The 21,301-nt window shown below is 42.0% G+C and overlaps 1 protein-coding gene across 1 annotated transcript; it reads right to left on the bottom strand.

Annotated features, from left to right (window-relative positions):
• Positions 1–3,006: 3,006 nt before the first annotated feature.
• LOC134211875 (guanine nucleotide exchange factor subunit Rich) lies at positions 3,007–20,714 on the bottom strand. The gene is made up of 12 exons (XM_062689232.1): positions 20,324–20,714; positions 19,473–19,733; positions 19,229–19,409; positions 19,040–19,173; positions 18,586–18,951; positions 18,266–18,526; positions 18,047–18,206; positions 17,850–17,986; positions 17,619–17,787; positions 8,230–8,363; positions 6,773–8,169; positions 3,007–4,571 (listed from the first exon to the last, which is right to left on the bottom strand). Exons 1-12 carry the CDS (start codon positions 20,453–20,455, stop codon positions 3,158–3,160), a joined length of 4,746 nt encoding a protein of 1,581 aa, XP_062545216.1. The 5' UTR covers positions 20,456–20,714; the 3' UTR covers positions 3,007–3,157.
• Between the last annotated feature and the right edge of the window lie 587 nt (positions 20,715–21,301).

Raw genomic sequence — 21,301 nt, 5'->3', positions numbered from 1 at the left:
GTTTTTTGTAAAGTTGTTTTATAAAAAATATTTCGTTCAAAGCCTTATAGTTTGTGAATGTATGACGACATTGCACAAAGTATTTTTTTTAACCATTTTATTTATTTGGAAGGCTCAGTCATGTGTGACACTTTGCGGAGCCGCAATTCTTAAGTATGATATCAATACAATGTGTATATCATCTTATCATTAACAGATAGTTGGGAAGGGACAAAGACCAAAATACTCGTGGTGACTCAAGGTTAGAAATTACTTTATTCAGGACGGACGGGTAGAGATTTAGGTTTAGGTTATTTCAGCTGCACATCCGGGTTATTGACGTCGTGACTGGTGTGGCGTAGCGTCGTGCTCGAATTATGGTTCGTATGATTCAGTTCATCAGGGAGCATCTTCCGGATGGCCATAGCTTCGTGGTACACGGAACAATAAGACAAAGAGCTTGAGCTTGAGCTTGATTGACTGCTCGTAGTTGCTACTCCATTATGACCAGATCAGCTGTTCTTGCACAGGGAACCAACAGATGTTTGCTTGGGTCTAGCACACATCTTCAATGTACAAGTACTGGTGATCTCATTTGTTAGGTCATACTGGCGCCTGCCACGTCAGAATGCAAGTCAATGTAGGGAAGGGGGAGGAAATGATGATGCAATCACTCGCCCACTGCAAGCCGAATATACCTCTGCACTTGCCACGAGTTCATGCGGAATTTGTTGGAATTTCTGGGTTAGGTTGGAGAGGCAGAGGTCCGTCTTGGTTAACGAGCTGCCAATGTGATAGATAGGAGAAGGTAACTGATGGAATTTCTAATTGGATGTAGGAAACGAGCTCTATAAGTTCATTTCCAATTCTAGCAGATTACTGTTAGAATACTCAAATTGAAGGTATAGGAATAGTAATGGAAACGGTATGGAAGTCCATCTCCAGTTCTAGCGATTGCTAGAACATGAGAAATAAAGAGAAAGATACAAAGTAGGAGAATGGAACGGACCTGGGATTGAATTCACGACTTCCTGCGTATGAGGCAGAAGCAGTAGCCATATGACTACGAGCCCGCTTCGAAACAAGAGAGACCACGCACTGAACTGATTAATTTTATTACCGGCCGCGCAATGCAGAACACAATAATTCGGCCGACCGCGCGATCGTTCTGCTGTCCGAAACATGAGAGATCACGCACTAAACTGATTAATTTTATTACCGGCCGCGCAATGCAGAACACAATAATTCGGCCGACCGCGCGATCGTTCTGCTGTCCGAAACAAGAGAGATCACGCACTGAACTGATTATTTTTATTACCGGCCGCGCAATGTAGAACACAATAATTCGGCCGACCGCGCGATCGTTCTGCTGTCCGAAACATGAGAGATCACGCACTCTACACGGAACAATAAGACAAAGACAAGAAAAAAACCGAGTAAGAAAAAAATAGGGGTATTAGACTTTAATGTCAGATGAGCAAAGAAAGACATAGATGGCCTGCAAATAAACCACATCGTGATCCTCCAAAACACCTCTTACTTCCCTGTAGGGTTGTTTACCTCGGGCCACAAGGGTATCCAATAGTTGCACTCTTGACGCGTCATTTTCCGTGCAATACCAAACTACGTGATCGATGTCATCGTAACCGGTTCCACACCTACATAGGCTGCTATCGACCAGATTTATTCTATAGAGATGTGCGTTTAGTGAATAGTGATTGGACATAAGCCTTGACATCGTGCGAATGAAGCCTCGGCTTAAGTCCGCACCTCTGAACCACGCTCGTCCAGAAACTTTAGGAACTATGGAGAATAGCCACCGTCCAAGTTCATTGTGTGACCAATTCATTTGCCAATTTTGAAGAGTACTCTGACGGACTAATGAGAAAAACTCGTTATTCGAGATTTGTCTAGCATAAACTTCACCTTCCTGTGCGCCCACCTTTGCTAGCGTGTCCGCCTTCTCATTGCCATAGATTAGGCAATGGGATGGGACCCATACAAAGGTAATCTTGAATGATCTTTCGACCAAATCACGCATCTGCTCTCTTATGTTTGTAAGAAAGTAAGATGCGTGCTTAACAGGTTTCATCGACCGGAGTGCCTCGATAGAACTAAGACTATCCGGGAATATGAAATAATGGTCTACGGGATACAAAGTAATTTGTGAATGCTTTTATACAAGTGATTAATGGGGAAAAGCACTGTCTGGCCTCGTGCAATGAAGCATTGATTCGTGTAGGTCAATGGGTGAGATTTTGAATCTCAAGGAGGACTGGCAAACACTTGTGATATTCGAGAGACGCATGCCATCTTTGGCGGTGTGCAATAGAACGATGAGTGGCGGCGAAGGATGAACCACGAGCTCGCCCTAGTTTACGGCGAATCCAGTATCCAGAAGATAGCTAAAGCTGGAAGGGTGCGATGGGCAGGGCATGTGTAAGAATGCCAGCCCATGCAACCCTCCCTAGCAGCACACATGTTCCCTACAGGTTATTGCAACTCATACGTGACCAGATTCAGTCACAATCAAGTTGCTGTAACCATTTTCATCTGATTTGTGCTGCTCGGGCTGCAAAGATGGTATTCGCTTCCGACCCGGCAGGTTGAAGACGGTGGACGTGGAGCACAGCGAGCTAGGTGGGCGGACCAATTGCAAGTCGATGGGACGCAACCGGAATGAAAAGATATGGCTTGGAACCGTGTATTGTGGCGTCAAACTGTGGATTCAGTGTTAACTGTCTAGATGTGAGCTAATTAAATAAAATAAATATCCTTGCAGCCTCACTCAATAAATGTTTTCATTGCTAAGGTATGCGCTAATAAATCACTTATGGTCGTTCCAAATTACACTGCGTACCTGCGGTACCTTTGTCTGCTACGTAATACGGGGAATAAATTCGCACGAACTATCGCGAAAGCAAAGAACATAAGTATCACACAATTACGTTTACCAGCAAACTGAAATTGATGCTATCTAACATTGATTTAGGCCACTACTATTTCGGATTAGAATAATACCATAAGTTTAGTAATAGATTTGTTTTTAATTATTCTAGTTAAATATGAGTACAGGTAGTGAGTGGAATTGTAAACAGTGAGCTATCCTCTTGTGTTAAAACATTTGAATAAATACAATTGCAACTAAACTTCATTGTTTCCGATTACATCACTTCGATTACATCAGTACACAGCCGGAAGCTCGTTCGGGTTCCTCAGTAATTGTCGTCGATGCAATTGAACCTCGGTCACCGCCTTTCCCGGACGCCATTTTTCGAATGTTTTCCACCTCCAAATCCGACACCGACCTTACGAAATTCCCGGCATGTCTAGGAATGTTAGTGCTTGAACTGCTTGCACTAGTATTGTTCTCCCCACTTCCAACGCTCGTCAACCGATCTCGTTTATTATAGCTGATTTCCAACACTGTGTTGCTCTTTTTATCCAGCAAATGGCGCGATCTTAATTCAACTTTATCTGTGGAAGTGCTGGGATGCCGGTTGCGAGAATTATTATCTGTATTGCCGGAATGCACCGATCCAGTAGCAGTTTCTGGTATAACACCCAAATCTGTTGGAATCGTTCCTACTGGAAGTTTGTATTGCACGCTAGTATTGGTTGTAGCAGTAAGTGATGGAATTGCTTCTTGCTGGATCACAAACTTATCAAGCACAGCAAGTTGAGGTTGCAATGCTATCATGAATGGACGATAGCCCAGACATTCATTGAAGCTCCACCTTGTCATATCTTTAAGTCCATTTCTCAACTGACGACAAACAACGAGAGATTTTGATCGGATCGCAGCATTCGTAATCCTACAGACAGATGCTACATCTAACAGCAGTACAGATAACAATAAAGAAAACTCATAACAATTGGCTTCTGTAAAAATTTGCAACAGATAACGCATTTTGATCTCCAGTTTGTGTTGTTCTCTTTTGGAGTTGCCACTATTTTTGGAAATATTTTCCATGGCCCTATTGAAGCTATCTTCGATTTCTAAATTCAATGAATTGCACCCATCATCTGGCCAGTTAGCTATCACGTGATCAGATCTAACACTGACATTGTCATTCATGGGTGATAAGTTTGCTTCTTTAGTATCAATGAAGGAAAGTTCTTTTCCATCATTGGCAGCTACTTCCAGCTTCGCAATGGTCATAGCAATCAAAGGATCGGTCAACGCTTTTGAATCTTGTCTACTATCATTTATTCCCACATCCGTAAGCCTGTTAATACACAAACTGTTGTATCCGGAATCTTCGGTTCGTTGAGCAATATCAAAAGCGGACTTATTCGACACATTCGATGCTGGGGACTCTGGCTGGTGTGAACTAGGGCCGTTGCGAATCAAACTTAGATCCAAGCAAGGTTTCGACCAGTCCAGCTCGTCGTGTAAAGTTTTTAGTGCCGTTACAAAATCTTCAATTCGCGCGGCTCGATCCTTTTCTCGCGTCAAATAGCCAACCAGGTGGAAGTCCAACGTGGCACTCATCCGCCCCAAGTCCTCTAGTTTCTTCAGTTGCAGAAACCGTCGCGCATGTCGCTGAAGGATGACATCGATGAAGAAATCCTCGGCACTTGATGAATCCCTGTGGAATCAAATTGGAAATTAGTTAAGAGTTATTATGATGGTAGCAGATGTTTTACGGGCAACTTGACGAAGCAGACCGGAACAATCGAGAGCGACGATAAGGAATTAGCTATTGGAAGCTCTATAATAAGTGGAACTGCAAAAGTGCAAATTTCTCAACTTACACGCATATTCGCCGATTGGTTGTAGGACCGCGGATTCGGAATTGTAACACTGCTGCATGAGGTGTATGGAAGGCGTCAATGTTATAAATATTTAGAAGTAATCGTACCATCTATCAGAGTTGCGGAAAAAGAGATGAGCCTGTCCAGTGCCGCAAGTCTCTATAACAAAGGTACAAAAAACAACTACGGCAACACACACGAGTCTTCGTCGCTTGGTTGGTTAAAGCAGCATACTGAAGATCGAAGCAGACTGAATCCCAATTGAAGGAATGTGGTTTATCTCCGCTCGGTGTTGATAAATTTCGTCTCATTCACTTGAGCGCCGAATAGTAAATTTAGTCAGCTATATTTGCCTCTTTCGTTTCCCATGCCGCTCCAATTGATCAGTGCCTTTTTTAAATTGAATGATTCATTTTTTCTTGTCCTTGAATGATTCTATTTTGCCAATTACGATACATGTCTTTCGAATGAAAGGTGGTCAAAAAAATGGAAAATTGCAAGAGAAACATATTTCTACACATTATAAATACGCACGCTCTCTCTAATGTGAACATGTACTATACACATGTGGAAGTGTTGGCTTGACAAATGGATTGTGAGTGCTTCGACTATGCGTTCAATTTGGAGATCTCGGGCTCTTTCAGTATCCGCCAAGTTGCGAAGGCGTACCTTCGTAAAGCACCTGTCTAGCGTACTGAGGGTCGTGGGTTCAAATTCCATCGAAGGAAAATGGTTACCTCCAATACATTCTTCAAAGAAAAAATCTTCCTCATAAAGTACATATTCACAGAGTTTTCAGAACATTGTAACTTAATGTTCAAGTCGGGTGGTTAAATACCCTTTCTCCCATTTTCAGATTTCACCACTTGTGCGACTGGTCAAGCTGTGTCAAGGCACCATTCGTTACACATATGTGACATTAAGAAATGAAAACCCAGAATAATCCACCTAGCGGTGATGGTGCTTTTCTCGTGTATTATAAAACAAGAAAACACATTGTAATTAATGTCCACGCCGAGTTTTGAATAATCAGACAAATGAACTTTTAATAAGACAAATGAAAAATGAACTTTGACTAAACTGCACTGTTCTGGTGATATGCTAAGACTCGTAGTCCGATGGGGTTGTGGCTGATCCAACACGCACGGGGAATGTGCAAAATTATCATCAAAGATTAGTACATTCAAAGTTAATTGCCTACATGCCGGGTATTAAGCCACCCGGAGTGGAAATTAATTACTATGTCTGAAACTCGATTATGCATATGTACAACATGTGATAGATTTAGTTCGGAAAAGGTATTGGAGGGTAACCGCCCCTTCGGTGGGCTTTGATCCCACGACCCCAGTACGCTAGACAGGTGCTTTCCCTACTGAGCTACGAAGGACCAAAAGATTAATTCTTCAATTTTAGCTTAATCAACCCCCACAGTCCACATTTCGAAAGCTCTGATAATGACAGAATCGATTACTTTTCGTCAACATCGATTGTGAGCACTATCTGGTGATGGCCCAAACTATACATCATTAACAATGTTTGGTAGGGACGTTTGCCCAGTGCAATATGACAATTCATTGATAATAATTGTTATTCTTTTACGTCGCGTTTACTCTGGCACCTAAGGTGTTACGATAGATGGGGATACCATCGGGTTATCAATAAATTCATCTTCCATCTTCCTGATACAGACCAAACTGTGTTTTAAAAAAATTGCAGATTCCACTTCACAGTGAAAGCAAAGCGGAGTAAGCAAACTTTTATTACGGGTTCCACACAAGTAACAAAACAAAAAGTGAGAAGGTTCATGTCAGGTGGAACGCAGGGTTATTACCGATTCCACACTTCATGAGATGAGCGGCACTTTACGTTGAATGTTTTCAGTTTTGCTTCACACAGTTTATTTATCCACTATATGTGGAAACGGTAATAGGGCAACAAATGTGAAGTGATCGTTAGGTGAAGTGAATAGTTGCAGAGACTAAATTTCGGTACTGCCCCTCTTATGGTTTAACTACACCCCATTTATTAGACTCACCTTTCCTTAGGAGTATTTGGCACACTTTTCTTTCTTTTTTGTACTACGGTGGTATCTACATTGTTGTTACTGTTGGAATTGTTGAAAATAATGTTTTTATCCTTATTGACTATGGTTGCATTGTTGAATGTTTCATTCGATTTGGGATTCAATGTTGTGGAAAAACTTCTGCCCCTCGTCATGCTGCTTCCCAGAATGAGACTCAAATCTTCGGCGTTTGGTGATACGGGCGGACCGGCAGCATTCATTCCAAATTTATTTCCGAAAACGTAGGACGAGCGGGGCGATTCCACGTCATTGGGATCAATAGCTCGAAGAAACCGGACCAAATCTTTAGCCAATGGCCAGTTCCGCTGTTCCAAGGCTGTGTCCAACAGTAGTGTGGCATATTGACGACTTACTGCCGATGGTTCCAAATTCTGTAAAATGATCAAATAACTCGCAGCAGTTTGCAGCTGTTTTGCCGCCATGCATTGCTGGAATAATTCTTTCGGTTTACCAGCACTAGAAAAAAGATATGGCCACAGAGCAATTTCCGTTTTTCTTGCACATTGAACCACCGTTTCAAGATAAACTGGAAATTCTTGAATAAACTCCAAAACGCTCGGAAGCAGTGCATCCGGTATAGGGTCTTTACTCGTGGCTTCTTCCTCAAGTACTTCATGTAAAAGCAGTTCAAGTGAATGAGGAAAATATGGAAGATTCGTGCAGCATCGAGCAATTTCCCACGCATTATATCCAAGGTTTCGTCGGATCAACTGTCTAAGAATCTGATGTAAATACACTTGGCTGGTTCTCTTCAAAGCACAGTACGGCAGCGAGAAGTAGACAGACGGGTCACTCGTGTATAGCATGGTGTCGTTTTCAGCTCCCAAAATCATTGCATCCTCAAATAAGATTACCAAAGGGTAGATCTTCAACGTAAACGAAAGCATAATGCGCTTGCTCATGAAGGTGTGCCTGTGGCTTCTACTTCCGGTTTCTCCATTTCTTGGAAACACCGGCAGCCACACGCGCATCCCATGGCCGCCACAGTACAGCCAGAGAGATTCTTTTATGTGAGTTTTGTTCGAATCGGACACCCATATGCATTCCACCGACGATGCCAGACAGGTGGATGCCAGCTGGGATGTGGCGTTTCCTATGTAATCTGTTTGTACCATCATCACACGACCCGAAACGTTTAGGATCAATGTTTCCGACAGACTATTATCATAGGCATTCTTCACTCCTCCTGCCTCGTTTCTTAGGTTTGTCATCAGAACCGAAATTACGCAGGCAGGGTGGATGCACACATTTTTAATGTCGTAAATGTGCATCTTTTCTAGTTCCACTTGATGACTGTCATCTTCCAACAAAGAGAACACTGTAACATGTCCGTCAGCAGTAAATACGATCTATAATAAAGTACAATATCAAAAATCTGGAGTTGGTTGATAAGTGCAATAAGAGCTTACCAGTTGATCTTTAAACAAGTTTATTAACATTACCGGGGCGTTCATCTTTGTTATGCTGGCAAAGCGGTTGTCTAGCTTGTTTTCCTTCGAATAGATGCGAAGCTCGTCGTGGAACCCAATCAGAGAATAACATCCTGAAGAAAACGAAAAATATAGGTTTTATAAACCGCAAATAATCATTACAATGGCTTGTAAGGCGTAAAAAGTATTATGGAATTGGTGGGGTAAAATGGATCACATTATTAGTAGTTTGTGCAACAAGTTGCAAAAATCGAGTTTTGCAACGAGTTGCACACGCTATTTTTTGCAAAGACGAAAAATGAACTTTAATTTGTTAGACCTGTACCAAAACTGTACAGTCTAATTTACTCCACATGATCATTCTTGCTAATAAATTATGTTGCCGCTGAGAACAATCAGATTCCATGTTACTATGCCAAATTGCATGGTTCGATAAGCCGTGAAGCGATAGTTGTACCGTGGGGCATCGAAATCCATACACTTAAGCACCTTAGTATATGAAAAAATCATTAGAAAATAGGAATCGAATGTAAATAAAAAGTTTGTCATTGACACAGAAGCATGAAGGCTTCTACTTTTGACGTGTTTAACATTACTCATTAAAAACTACGAAAAACATGACAAAATAATGAATAAAATCAACTACTCCTGACTCGAAATCCGTCCACCGTGGACGAATTTCGAATCAAAGTATCAAAATCCGTACAGCTATTTGTTACCTAAATATTTAAATTGAAACAGTCTGATTGACTAAACTACCACTGTAAATATTTCGATACGCACTATGAGAAACTATCCATTCGATTTGTATTCCGCTTATCTGATGTAATGATTCGCAATAAGCAATTAAAACACAGTTACTTTTGGTGCAATTATGCTCATCTTTATTCTCATTATGCTCATCTTTCGCCAACTGCATCAGAGCACGCGTCGCCAGGAAGGGGGCGCTAGCACAACCGTACATTACAGTTGCCAATTCAAACACTCCAATTTCGTTTTTCGAATTCAGCCAAAGGATACGTTGGTATTTTCGATCGTCTTCGTGAATTTGCACCTGGCGGTACATCTTTGGAATATCTGCTGTTAGCACAACTGGATAACAGCAGAATCGCAGTAGAATAGTGATCAGGTCCTTTTGTACCGTTGGACCTACTCCCAAAACGTCGTTTAAGGAAACACCAGAAGAGGTTTTCGCTGAAGCATCAAATACTACACGTATTTTTGTAGTAGTACAGCAACAGTTCGCTAACTGGGCGCCTTTTAACTGGACTGTTTTTTAACTGGGCGTTCGCTAACTGGGCCAAAGCCCAGTTAAAAGCAGTTATCCGTCAAAAAACAACAACAAAGACTCGGTGACGAGGGGATTCTGAATGGCATATTCTTTAAGCTTCATGTAAAACACGATCACAACAATGCATCGCGAATTCCCTCGTCAGCCCAGTTAAAAAGCGGCGTTCGTTAACTGGGCTGGTGTTTTAGCCCAGTTAACGAACGGTTGCTGTACTTGATTCTTTGTATACAGCAATAGCAAATGTCTGGTTCGTCGAAAACTTCCACCATGTGCCCAAGGGTCTGATATTCTTTCATGAATTCGGTATAACGAGCGTGTTTTGTTTCGTTGTTGAATGATCGTAGTAGCCGATTAAATCGACTTCGAACTGTTTCTAATGTCGTTTTCGTTTTTGCGGTGTAGCCGTGTAGCTACACTCGTGCTACACTTTTGCACCGAAAATGTTCGTTTTTGATTTTCGTGCTACACCAGTGTAGCATTTTTCTTGCACTGAAACAAGCAGTGTAGCACCAGAAAAAATCAGAGTGTGCCGTGTAGTGTAGTTTGTTGTCAAGTTTCTCACGTTGTTATTGTTTTCTTTTTATGGTATCCAACAGGTATCCATAACAAACAAACCCAACTGCACTCAAAACGTTCGTTTTTGCCGTGCAAAATGCTGCACTAAACGGTGTCGCTACACCTCAAAAACGAAAACGACATAAGGAGTCGCCAAGTTGACCCTTGTTTTTGTTGAATGGTAACCTGACAGTGTATCGACCGATGTCGTCACGAAATTGCGTTTGCTCAAAGTGCTTCTCGATGGCCTGTTCTTTCGATGTCAGTGACAATGCTTCTTGAACGGATTCTAATTCCCAGAACTTCACGAGTGTATGATTAATCTGCTCTTCGCAAATATTCAGCTGACAATTAGCTCTTGGATGTCGAGGCGAATGCGTTTTCACCGGACCGCTGACGATCCAACCCAGATCGGTCTCCACCAACATAGGATTTCCATCTCCAAGCTTGACGCGTCCACTTTTCACGATGGCAAAAAACAATTCTATACCGATGATCATCTGGATCTCCTGAGATTCGTGGAACGACGGATCCGCAAGTGCTGCATTAGGAGGAATACACCATGAATGGATGTCCACTTTCATCATCGGAAGATTGGTAGTTATTTTGGGAACCACCAGGAAGTCTAGAATGGCGTTAAACGAATTAACGCAAGTACTGATCTTTGTGCGTTTTCTGGTTTCAGCGTTATTGAGTCCACGGATCGGTAGATTGATGTTGTCTATTACCAGGTTCAATTGTCTGGCTATCGTTTCGCAGATCAAATTCGAATCTGACCCCGAGTCCAAAAGCGCACGGCACGGGACCGTCTTGTTTCCAGATCCAGATACAATCACTTCTACTGTGGAGAGGAGAACCTGTTGATTTACCATCAGCGACGTTGCATAATTCACAGATCCAGCTTGCACAGCGACTTCTTGGTGTTCTTCAGGTGCCACAACTTGATCACTATCGGGCTACTTAGTGGTGCTTGGCTTTTCTTCATGAAGAAGACTATGATGCTTACGCTTGCAACACAAAGTTCCTTGTCTGCACAAAGTTCCTCGCTTGCATTATCTTCTGTTCTGGTTTGCTTCTTTGTTTCGTGGTACTTACTGCTCGCTGTACAGCATATCCGGTCATCTTCTGCAAAATACGAATACGTTCTCGTAGGTAGTCGATCATCTCGATGTACGACGGCAGATCTTCCTGGAACAGCTGGGCTCCCACAGCTTCCGCATATCCTTGTCCAACCGCTTTGCGATCAGATTCACTAGGATTATATCAGCTAATCCCTCCACGGGTACCTCGCGATTCTTGAGTGCATCGGCATGTTTGGTACAGGTGGCGATAAGCTTTCGCAATTTGTTACCACTTTCTGTCGTCATTTTAGGTAGGCTCAACAAGGCGTCTATGTGCGTATCGATTATGAGCCGTTCGTCCTCGTACTCATCCTGAAGCATTTTCCAAGCAGCCGAATAGTCGTTATTATTGATGATGTCTTGATCAATCTTACCAGCAGCATTTCCGACTAAAGCGTTCTTCAGATGGTACAGCTTGATAGCCGGAGACTCGTTCGGATACCTGCTCATGATGGTCTGGAACATGCACTTAAAGGAGAACCAATTTTCCAGATTGCCATCGAACGTTGGTAATGGGACATGCAAGTGGGGCATCGAGTTAACTACCGCCGGTTGGTGGGGCGGATTGCATTCAACTTGCTGCTTTCCTCTTTCTCTTTCCATTCTGATATCAGCGACTGGATGCTCACATACAGCTGGTCGTATATTTCTTCTGATTGGATATTGTCAACCTTGAATTCTTCTCGCTGGTCTCGAGGTACAACGTGGTACATCACATCATAAATCTCCAAGAATGACTTTTGCAGTTCTTTGTAGCAGCGTCGAAGATTTTAAAGCTGCAGGTTAAGCCAGTGTATACTCTTTCCTGGTTCCTTTATGCCTTCTCTAATCCGCAACAACTTGTCCTTAGACAAATCTCGTCGGTCAATCGCCTTCTCCAGCCGTTTCGCCATCACCTTCTTCTCCTGTGCCTTAGCTTTCGTCAACTTTTGCACTTCAATGGAATCGCAATTCGCTTGCACTTCCGACAAGTTATCGATCAAGCTCTTCGGATTTTTGCTTCGACTCACTTTCGGTGTCTCGCCGTCACTCATTGGCACAGAACCACTTTTTCGGATAACGTGATCGACACGATCCGACACTTTTTCTTCGATTGTTCCAATCTGTTTCTTCGCGAAAACGATTCAACACTTTTTTTGGTTGGCGTGTATCGAACACGATCCAACACGTTTCGCGACCGCACTTACTCAACTGTACGTCGCGTCGATTGGCAAGATGCCGGAATTCTCCACACGATGGAGATCACGAATATTCTCACTTATTTCACAGGATAACACCAGAAACCATCAGAAAACCATCAAAGGATGTACATCCGGTTTGAATGGACCAAATGTTCGAGAATTAGCTCAGTTGGGTTTGGAATTCAATTGGGTTTGGTGTTTCAAATAAATCCGCGTGTGTTCGATTCAAATGCTTTATTCAAACTAACTAAAATGGCGGAGGAAAACTTTTCACGTTTCTTCTTCTTCAGCAGGAGCGCTCGCGCCAAGTAGCTCACGTCAAAGTCATCGCGCCGAGGGGCTCGACGATTTATTGTCGTGATGCATCATACATTGTTGAGTGCTGGAATTGTACGACCAAGTAGGGGAACTGTTCCGATCTCAATCTCACTGTACATATATCAATCTCATCGCTAAACAAAGAAATACGGCACCAAATTCGTCGCTTCTTTTTGTCAACATGCGTGCTCACTGCTGAAAAAAATCACAAAAATAAAAAACAAACCAAATTCCTTTCCATTTCTTTGTTTTTGATGGGATGGAAATAGGAGCTATGAGATGAAGTGGCGAATCGTTCCCCTAATTCTTTCTACGCATTCCCAATTGTTTTGAGATCGAAAAAATAATGAAAAGCGAATGCGTGTGGATTATCGTGCACTGAACAAATTGACGGTTCGCGATAGTTAGCCTATGCCGCTGATAGACGACTGCCTGGAACGGATTGAAGGGAGAAGTATTTTACAGTGTTGGATCTCAAAAATGGGTTTCACCAGGTTAATGTAGCGGAGGATACAATTCCGTACACGGCCTTTGTCACTCCAGTGGACAGTACGAATACTTAAAGATGCCTTTTGGATTGCGTAACGCTCCAGCAGTGTTCCAGAGGTTCATAAATGTTATTTTGGCAATATTTTTGATTGTTTATTGTGTGATTTCATCAACAGACTACAATTGGCTTTAATGATGTATGTAAATATAAATTAATACTAATGACATAAACTCACATAGTCAAGAAAATATAACATAGAAGCATTGTCATAGAAGCAATTAAAACAAATAAAATGCAGACTTATCACATACAATCAACGAAAAACTTCAGAAAATCTACGACGAAGAACATTCCGCGTCAAGTTGAAGTCGAACAAGGAAGAAACTCCAATAAATGTTGAGGAGGAGCCTCAGCATCGAACTGTTCGGTAGCGGTCTTGGTTGAACGTTCATGTTGACCTGTTGTAAAATTCTTTCGCAATCTGTTCTTACTTGAAGTACATCAGCTACTCATAGGGCTCTGTCTACATCCCGACGGATACGCAGTGGCTCTAAGGCAAGCAAGCGACAGCGATCCTCGTAACTCGGAAGATGCAGCGGGTCTCTCCAGTATAGTCTTCGAATCGCAAACCGCAGGAAACGTCGTTGAATAGATTCAATACGTACCTCGCCGTTGTTGAAATACGGGCTTCATACTGACGAACAATACTCTAATGTAGAGCGCACCAGAGAACAGTACAGCGATTTCAGACAATAGACGTTCGTAAAATTTGTCGCTGTTTTCATGACAAAGCTCAGGGTTCTAGACGCTTTGTCGACAACGTATGAAAGTTGGTGTGAAAATGTCAGTTTTGAGTCTAATACCACACCCAAATCCTTCACGTGATTCACCAGTTCAACTGTAGTTCCCAGCAAATGGTAATTGGAGATAATCGGCTCTTTTTTGCGTGAAAATGTGATAACGGAAAATTTGGTCGGATTAACAACCATCCGGTTCGTAGTGCACCACTCAGCGAAAGCATTGATTTGACATTGAAGAGTATGGCAATCAGTAACCGAGCAGATACGTAGGAATATCTTGAGATCATCAGCAAATGATAATTGATGGACATCATTGAAGTACATGATAAAAATAAGCGGTCCTAGATGGCTGCCTTGCAACCGTTAGTTGGCGGTCAGTAAGATACGAGCAAAACCATTTCAAAAGATTCCCACCGATACCTAATCGGTCCAGTTTTGCGATCGCGATGTCATGATTCAACTTATCGAACGCAGCAGAAAGGTCTGTGTAGATCACATCCGTTTGGTCCCGAATGTTCATACTTTCCGGGATGTACGAGGTTAGACAGAGTAGATTCGTAGTTGTGGAGCGCCCAGTTACAACGCCATGCTGATCTGTGTTGATGTGTTGCTTAGTGTTACAGCTAGAATCGCTAGATGGGCCTTTGAGTTAAAAAATTACCACTACGCTATCCAACATCGACAACCGTTATCCAACATACCGTTGTAGCTCCACTGGAAAACTTCTGTTAATACGTAATACGTAGTGTGCATGAGAAATTGTGTCTTATGGGAACTACGAAGACGCATGGTTTCCGAATATGAAAGGCGGGGTAGAGAAATACATTAAGAATTGTGTCCGTTGTAAAATCTATTCCGATTCAAATTTCGATTGCCATGCTCTGCACAAGATTCCGAACAAAAAGTTCCTTTTGATACTATTCACATTAATCATTTCGGTCCACTTCCCACAATCGATTCGAAGAGAAAACACATTTTAGTGGTGTTCGATGCTTTCACGAAATTTGTCAAACTATACCCAGAGAATTCAACAAGTGAAGAAGTTTGCGCTTGTTTTGATAAGTATTTCGAAAATTACAGCCGACCAAGAAGATTCGTTAGCGATCGTGGAACGTGTTTTACTTCTTTGGATTTCACTTCGTACCTCTTGGCAAACGGTCAAGTTGAGCGAGTTAATCGTATTATCAAGTCTTTGTTGGCTAAACTTACAGAACCAGTACAGCATTCGGATTGGTGTAAAATGTAAGGGAAAGTGGAATACGCTGTAAACAATTCCATTCATTCGACTACTAGCCAGGTATGGTTCTGTATGGAGTCCACCAACGTGGTCGCAATGTTGATGTTCTTTCCGAGTTTTTGAATGATAAGGTGAGGATGCGAACTTCAGGAGTCTGTCAGAGATTTGGAAACCCTCCGGACATCTGCTGAAAAAAGGAATCAAAAAAAGATTCGCAATTATGAGTTACATGATAAGAAACATAGATGTCCCATTGTGTTTTCTGAAGGTGATTACGTCGTCATTCGAAATGTTGATAGGTACTACTATCGGAACAAACAAAAAGTTTTTCCCCAACTTATCGCATACATAAAGTTCTTCCGAATGACAGATGTGGTTAGATATTATTATCAGCCATTAGCAAGGATCCAAGGTAGACGAATTCATTGACCACCCCGAAGGTACCCACGTCTATCGTAACACTGCTTCCCAGACGGGCCCTGTTGCGATCGGTCCCGCCCACAAGCATGTATTTTGTCTTTGATGAATTGACCACACGTCCAATTTTTGTTGCTTCACGTTTCAAGGGGGTGTACAGTTCTGCCACCTTTCCAAATGTTCGGCCGATAATATCCATGTTATGCCTGAAACAAATAAATTAACTGGATCTGTTGAAAATCGTACTCCTGCTGTTACACCCGGCTCTTGCATAACAACATTCACGAAAGTCCATCACCATCACGAAAGTCCCCGTCGCGATTCGAACGAACTGGAGTGTTCGCCCGAAATCTTCACACAGTTTTGCACACCATTCACCGTTGCTTTGATCTGTCTGGTAAGCTTACCCCAGAGAAGGTGTTCTCGTCCATAATTTTCCATAGCTCTACGCGGTCTATACTGTCGTATGCCGCCTTGAAATCAATGAACAGGTGGTGCGTTGGGGTTGGGACCTGGTTTTCTCAGAATTTTTGAAAGATTTGCCGTACTGTAAAGATCTGGTCCCTTGTCGAGCGGCCATCAACGAAGCCGGCTTGATAACTTTCCACGAACTCATTCACTATTGGTGACAGATGACTGAAGATGATCTGGGATATCACTTTGTACGCGGCATTAAGGATGGTGGTCGCTCGAAAGTTCTCACACTCCAGCTTATCGCCTGTAAATGGGGCATATTACGCCTCCCTTATTCTTCCGGTAGCTATTCCGTTTCCCAGATTCTGACAATTAGGGGAAACCGCCAAATGTTGAACGGCTAATTGTGTCGCCTATTGTTGAACTTCCATAACAAATGCACGTGCGTTCAACAATAGGCGAAGAAATTAGCCGTTCAACATTTGGCACATTACCCTAGTTTGTGCTAGCAAGTGGCCAGGTTTCCCGGGCCCAACTTGATGAGCTCAGCTCCGATACCATCCTTACCAGCTGCTTTATTGGTCTTTAGCTGTTGAATGGCATCCTTAACTTCCCTCAAGGTGGGGGCTGGTTGGCTTCCATCGTCCGCTGAACTGACGTAGCCATCTCCTCCGCTGCTTTGACTTTCACTGCCTGTACTCTCAGTGCCATTTAAGTGTTCCTTGTAGTGCTGCTCTCCACCTTTCGATGACCATACGTTCGTCCGTCAAGTTGCTCCAATCGCGGCACGCGGCACGAAGCCTTTGCAGGATGCGTTAAACTTCTGATAAAACGTGTTTCTTGAGAACGGCACAGCTGTTCCATCTGTGCGAGGAGTGCGAGGTCCACTTCCTCAAGGCGACGTTTCTTCTCATGAACAATGCTGGTCTGCTGTCCCCGCTTCCGTCTACAGCATTCCACTTTCTGCCGGGTCTAACGTTTGAACCACGATTTTTATTAAATTTAGAAGTAGGTTGGAGTCGGCTGAATGGACGCCAACACAACCAACTTCAAGTTGGTTGGACGGAGCTGAATGGACGCCAAAAATGCGCTCGAAAGCGATTGCAATTTACTTCGAGCGCTCATTAGACAGAACTATATAGAGTCGCGTTTGAAAACCTCGTTTTGTTTACTTTTGTTACACAGGTCGTAATGATGAATTATGCCTAATATTATGTATAGAACACATAGTCAGCACATTTAGTAGGGGAAATGACGGCTTTGGCAGGTATTGTTCTATTATTGGCAGGGGGGTTTTTTATGTCTGATTATGCTCAAATTTGGCCTAAACATTCTTTGCGTATCAAAGAACATTGTGGCCAAATTTCATAAAATTTGGTCGACAAAAACCCCCCTGCCAATAATAGAACAAAACCTGCCAAAGCCGTCTTTCCCCCTAGTTAATTGTCAATTTACTTTTCATTTCATGACCAGACAGCTTAATGGTTATTTGGAATCATTGGAATCATGAAAATGTAATGCCAGTTAAGCAGAAGAGAGCTCACCCATTATGACAAACTCGTTCCACCACAAAAGTCCACCGGTGACGACGAAATCTTTCTCCTGAGTTTCATTCCCAAATAATTTCCATTTTCGGGTGTTGAACGAGTATAACGCCACGCCAGTTCGTCCGGCCACTGCTACGTTCATGCCAAGGAAATCAATCGCGCTATACTGAAAAACAATAAAATAAAGAAGTAGTTTTTGGTTTGGTTTTGTTATTAAAAAATGAGTACCCTGACTGGCCAGTTGGAAGCTGTATATGCGGTTGGAAGATTCAATACCACCCAATGTTTGCTTTCCGACAATACGCTATTCACCTGTACGTATTTCTCCGCATTATTTTCATCTTCGTTTCTCATATAATCTAGTTCTGTAATTAAAAACATATAAAATCATTCAGTATCAACAAGCACCATGCAATTGAACTAACCTTCCTTAGACAAACCTGTATAAGATAAATCCTTCGAATAGGCGTTTCCCTCGTTATCATTAGAATATGCATTTGCATTTTGGTAAATATTTTGCAGCACATCTCCATGGTTTATATACAGCTTATCATCTCCTTGTAAGAGCAAATATGAATTATAACTCTGAAAATAGTCAAGTTGATGTTCTGCTACTCATTCTTCAAAAAAAAAGATATTATTACCATGCAAGGATTAATCGTAAGAATACTTTTTACAAAGTCTAATTGAATGAGCATTGTCCTGGTTCCAGAACTGTTGGATCGTTTCAACGTGGGTTTGTGAACAGATTCGCCGATTTCTTTGCCACTAATGGCAGATGTATTGGGACTAGTAGACACCAACGACGAAGATGAAGAAGACTTATCTAAGTTGACAGATTCGGATGGAATAATTTCATTTAATTGACGCACCATAAATAGTTGATACCCTTCCGTTGACCAGTCCTGAAAATATCAAAGCATGAAATACTTTTTTTCAATTTCAATTTGTGTAAACCGCTTACCATACTAATAATATTATATGGATTATTCTTCGATAAATCGACATGCAATCCATAATCCCAGCCGAGGGAGCACATCAACAACGACCCAAATGTGCTCCACAACGAAATTCCGCCATTGCTCCAAGCCATCATTATAGCACATCCGTCCGGAGTCCATTTTAGTTCGCTTACGTGTCCCGGCGAACCAGGAAAATCTTTAGCACTAAGAACCAACCGATGTGACAATTCGAGTCCTCCTGTCAGATCGTCGATTACGTACATATTGGCTTGCGAATTACGTCGTCCGAATGCAATAAGTCGGTATTTATGATTGATTACGGAACATGTTGCATCATCTACATTTTGACACCAAATGCCTTGTACTTGCTATTGTATTGGAATAAAATTAATTTTAAGATATCCGAAAAAAGCAACAGAAGTCAATAAATAATTAAATAAATATTTCGTTATTTACGTTTGGATCAAATTTCGTATTTCCGGCAGTCAAAAAAGCAGCTCGCCCATCGTTTAATGTAATAGCAAAACCGCACAGCAAAGGAGAATAGTCGATAGACTCGATGTATGTATTGTTTTCCAGTATTGGGACAGCTGAAAATAAAAATGTTTTTTATTCATTCATATAACCATTATTTACTCATCTTACCGTAGCTGACTTGCTGATTAATACTGAACGGTATTCGTTTTAAATCAAGTGCATAATCACGCTCCTCTATGCCGTTCCAATTCAAACGAATCACGCGACCATTTTTGGTTGCAACCATAATTTGTGACACATTGATACACGAAATGCACGAGATTGGCACGTATAGTGACAGTTGGTGAGTCTGGTATGGCAAATCGAAATGCTTATCAGTTTCGCATAACATCTAAGATGACTCCAATCTTACCAATGACAGCCTCAAAGAAGGAATTGTTTCTTTGAGAAATAGCTCGGCGCTATCCCTCCGGAGATTGGAGAAGGGAGAATCATTTTGATTGTAAACTCCTTTCGGCGTATCGCTTACTATCAAAGTATACATGAACAGTGTTCCTGTCGTCGTAACCACCAGCAGCATACTAGAATCTGGTTTCCATTCGACCGCTGTATTTTGGCCATGCTTTTCCAAGCACTCGAAACTACGTACCTTTGCTGCTATTGGCACACAAGGCTGAAACGAATCGAAACATAATTTTGTAAAGAAAATTATTTTGAGCTTTTTAGTGGCATGTATTCACTTGTCATAAGACGTGTTTGTACAATCCCATTTAATTCTACCACTTAATTGTACCTTGACAGATACGTATTTCGACCTCAACAGTAAGGTCGTCCTCAGTGTCTCGTACTTGACTTGACTTAGTCGAGTAGTTGAAAAGTGCAGTTGAATAATAAAAACCCAAGATTGAAGACAGTTCATTTCTAGACTAACATTTGAAAAGGGCGTAACAGCCAAAATTTATTCCTTCTGATTCTTCGTCTACATACAAAGCTATATATGTGGACGAAGAATCAGAAGGATTAAATTTTGGCTGTTACGCCCTTTTCAAATGTTGGTCTAGATTTTTAACTGATAATAAACATTTCACATCGAATTTCCAACAAAACCATCATTCCTTGACCCGATAATAAGTGTAAACTAACCGGTTATCGTTCCCAATAAAAATTACAATTACAATCATTGTGAATGATCACCCTAATGCTTGTTTACTTCGAATCAGCTTCGGATGCAGAGCACTAGCGTTATGTATTTCTTTTACTTACTTTTGTGTACCAAATTGCCAAGGTGTCATCCGTCAGGATCGTAAAAAGTATTTTCACGCGATCGCACGATATTTTGCGTATATTTTTGTACGAGCAATTGATAACTCGTGGCCATCCAATCGAAAAATACATCCTGATGGCATTTAATTTCTCTTTTTGTTTTAGCAACTAACTTTTCTCACGATCACGACATTCAATTTATTCAGCTCGTTATCACAACCAATCGTTTTATTTTTTACCACCTTGACATATTCACAACAATTACACACATTTTTCTTCAATTTTCAGCAGTTGAGATTGCACTATTTACACAAAATTACGTTTTTAAATCGCAAAATAAAGAGGTCGACGACAAACACCCATTTTTCTTTGATTTTGCTGAGTTGACATCATTACAATCATCATCGTTTAGTCTTCAATGATGACAGCAGAAGTGCGTTTAGTAGCGCGCATACCCGGATAAAAAGAAAAGCAAAATGAAACTTAGGCCCGATGCCCACGTAGCGTCTTTTCAACGCTGCGTGCACACGGCGTTAAAAGGACGCATGTGTGCATCGGGAAAAAGCGGTAACGCAACGTCGCCGCACCGATGCACACCTGCGTTTTTTCAACGCCACGTGCACGCAGCGTTGAAAAAACGCTACGTGGGCATCGGCCCTTAGGGCCCATTCACAAATTACATAACGCATTAGGGGGTGGGAGGGTATCTGTCTGAGCGTTACGGTCTATACAAATTTTGAATCCCTTCCATACAAAAAACGTTACGATGGGGTGGGTGGGGGTTGAAAATGGTCAATTTTAGCGTTATGTAATTTGTGAATGAACCCTTATGTCGTTTTCGTTTATTCGCACCGCTTGCACCGGTGTAGGCAAACTTGCACTGGAATCGTTCGTTTTTTGAAACGGTGCAGTTCTATTCTTGCACCTTTTTGCCACCGGTGCAGAAAAATCTACACCCTGCCCGAAGCGAGTGTAGCG

This window comes from Armigeres subalbatus, chromosome 2, assembly GCF_024139115.2.
Source record: "Armigeres subalbatus isolate Guangzhou_Male chromosome 2, GZ_Asu_2, whole genome shotgun sequence".
Classification (NCBI taxonomy): domain Eukaryota; kingdom Metazoa; phylum Arthropoda; class Insecta; order Diptera; family Culicidae; genus Armigeres; species Armigeres subalbatus.
Note: the sequence above shows the minus strand (reverse complement) of the source record. Positions and strands in the feature narration are given on the sequence as shown.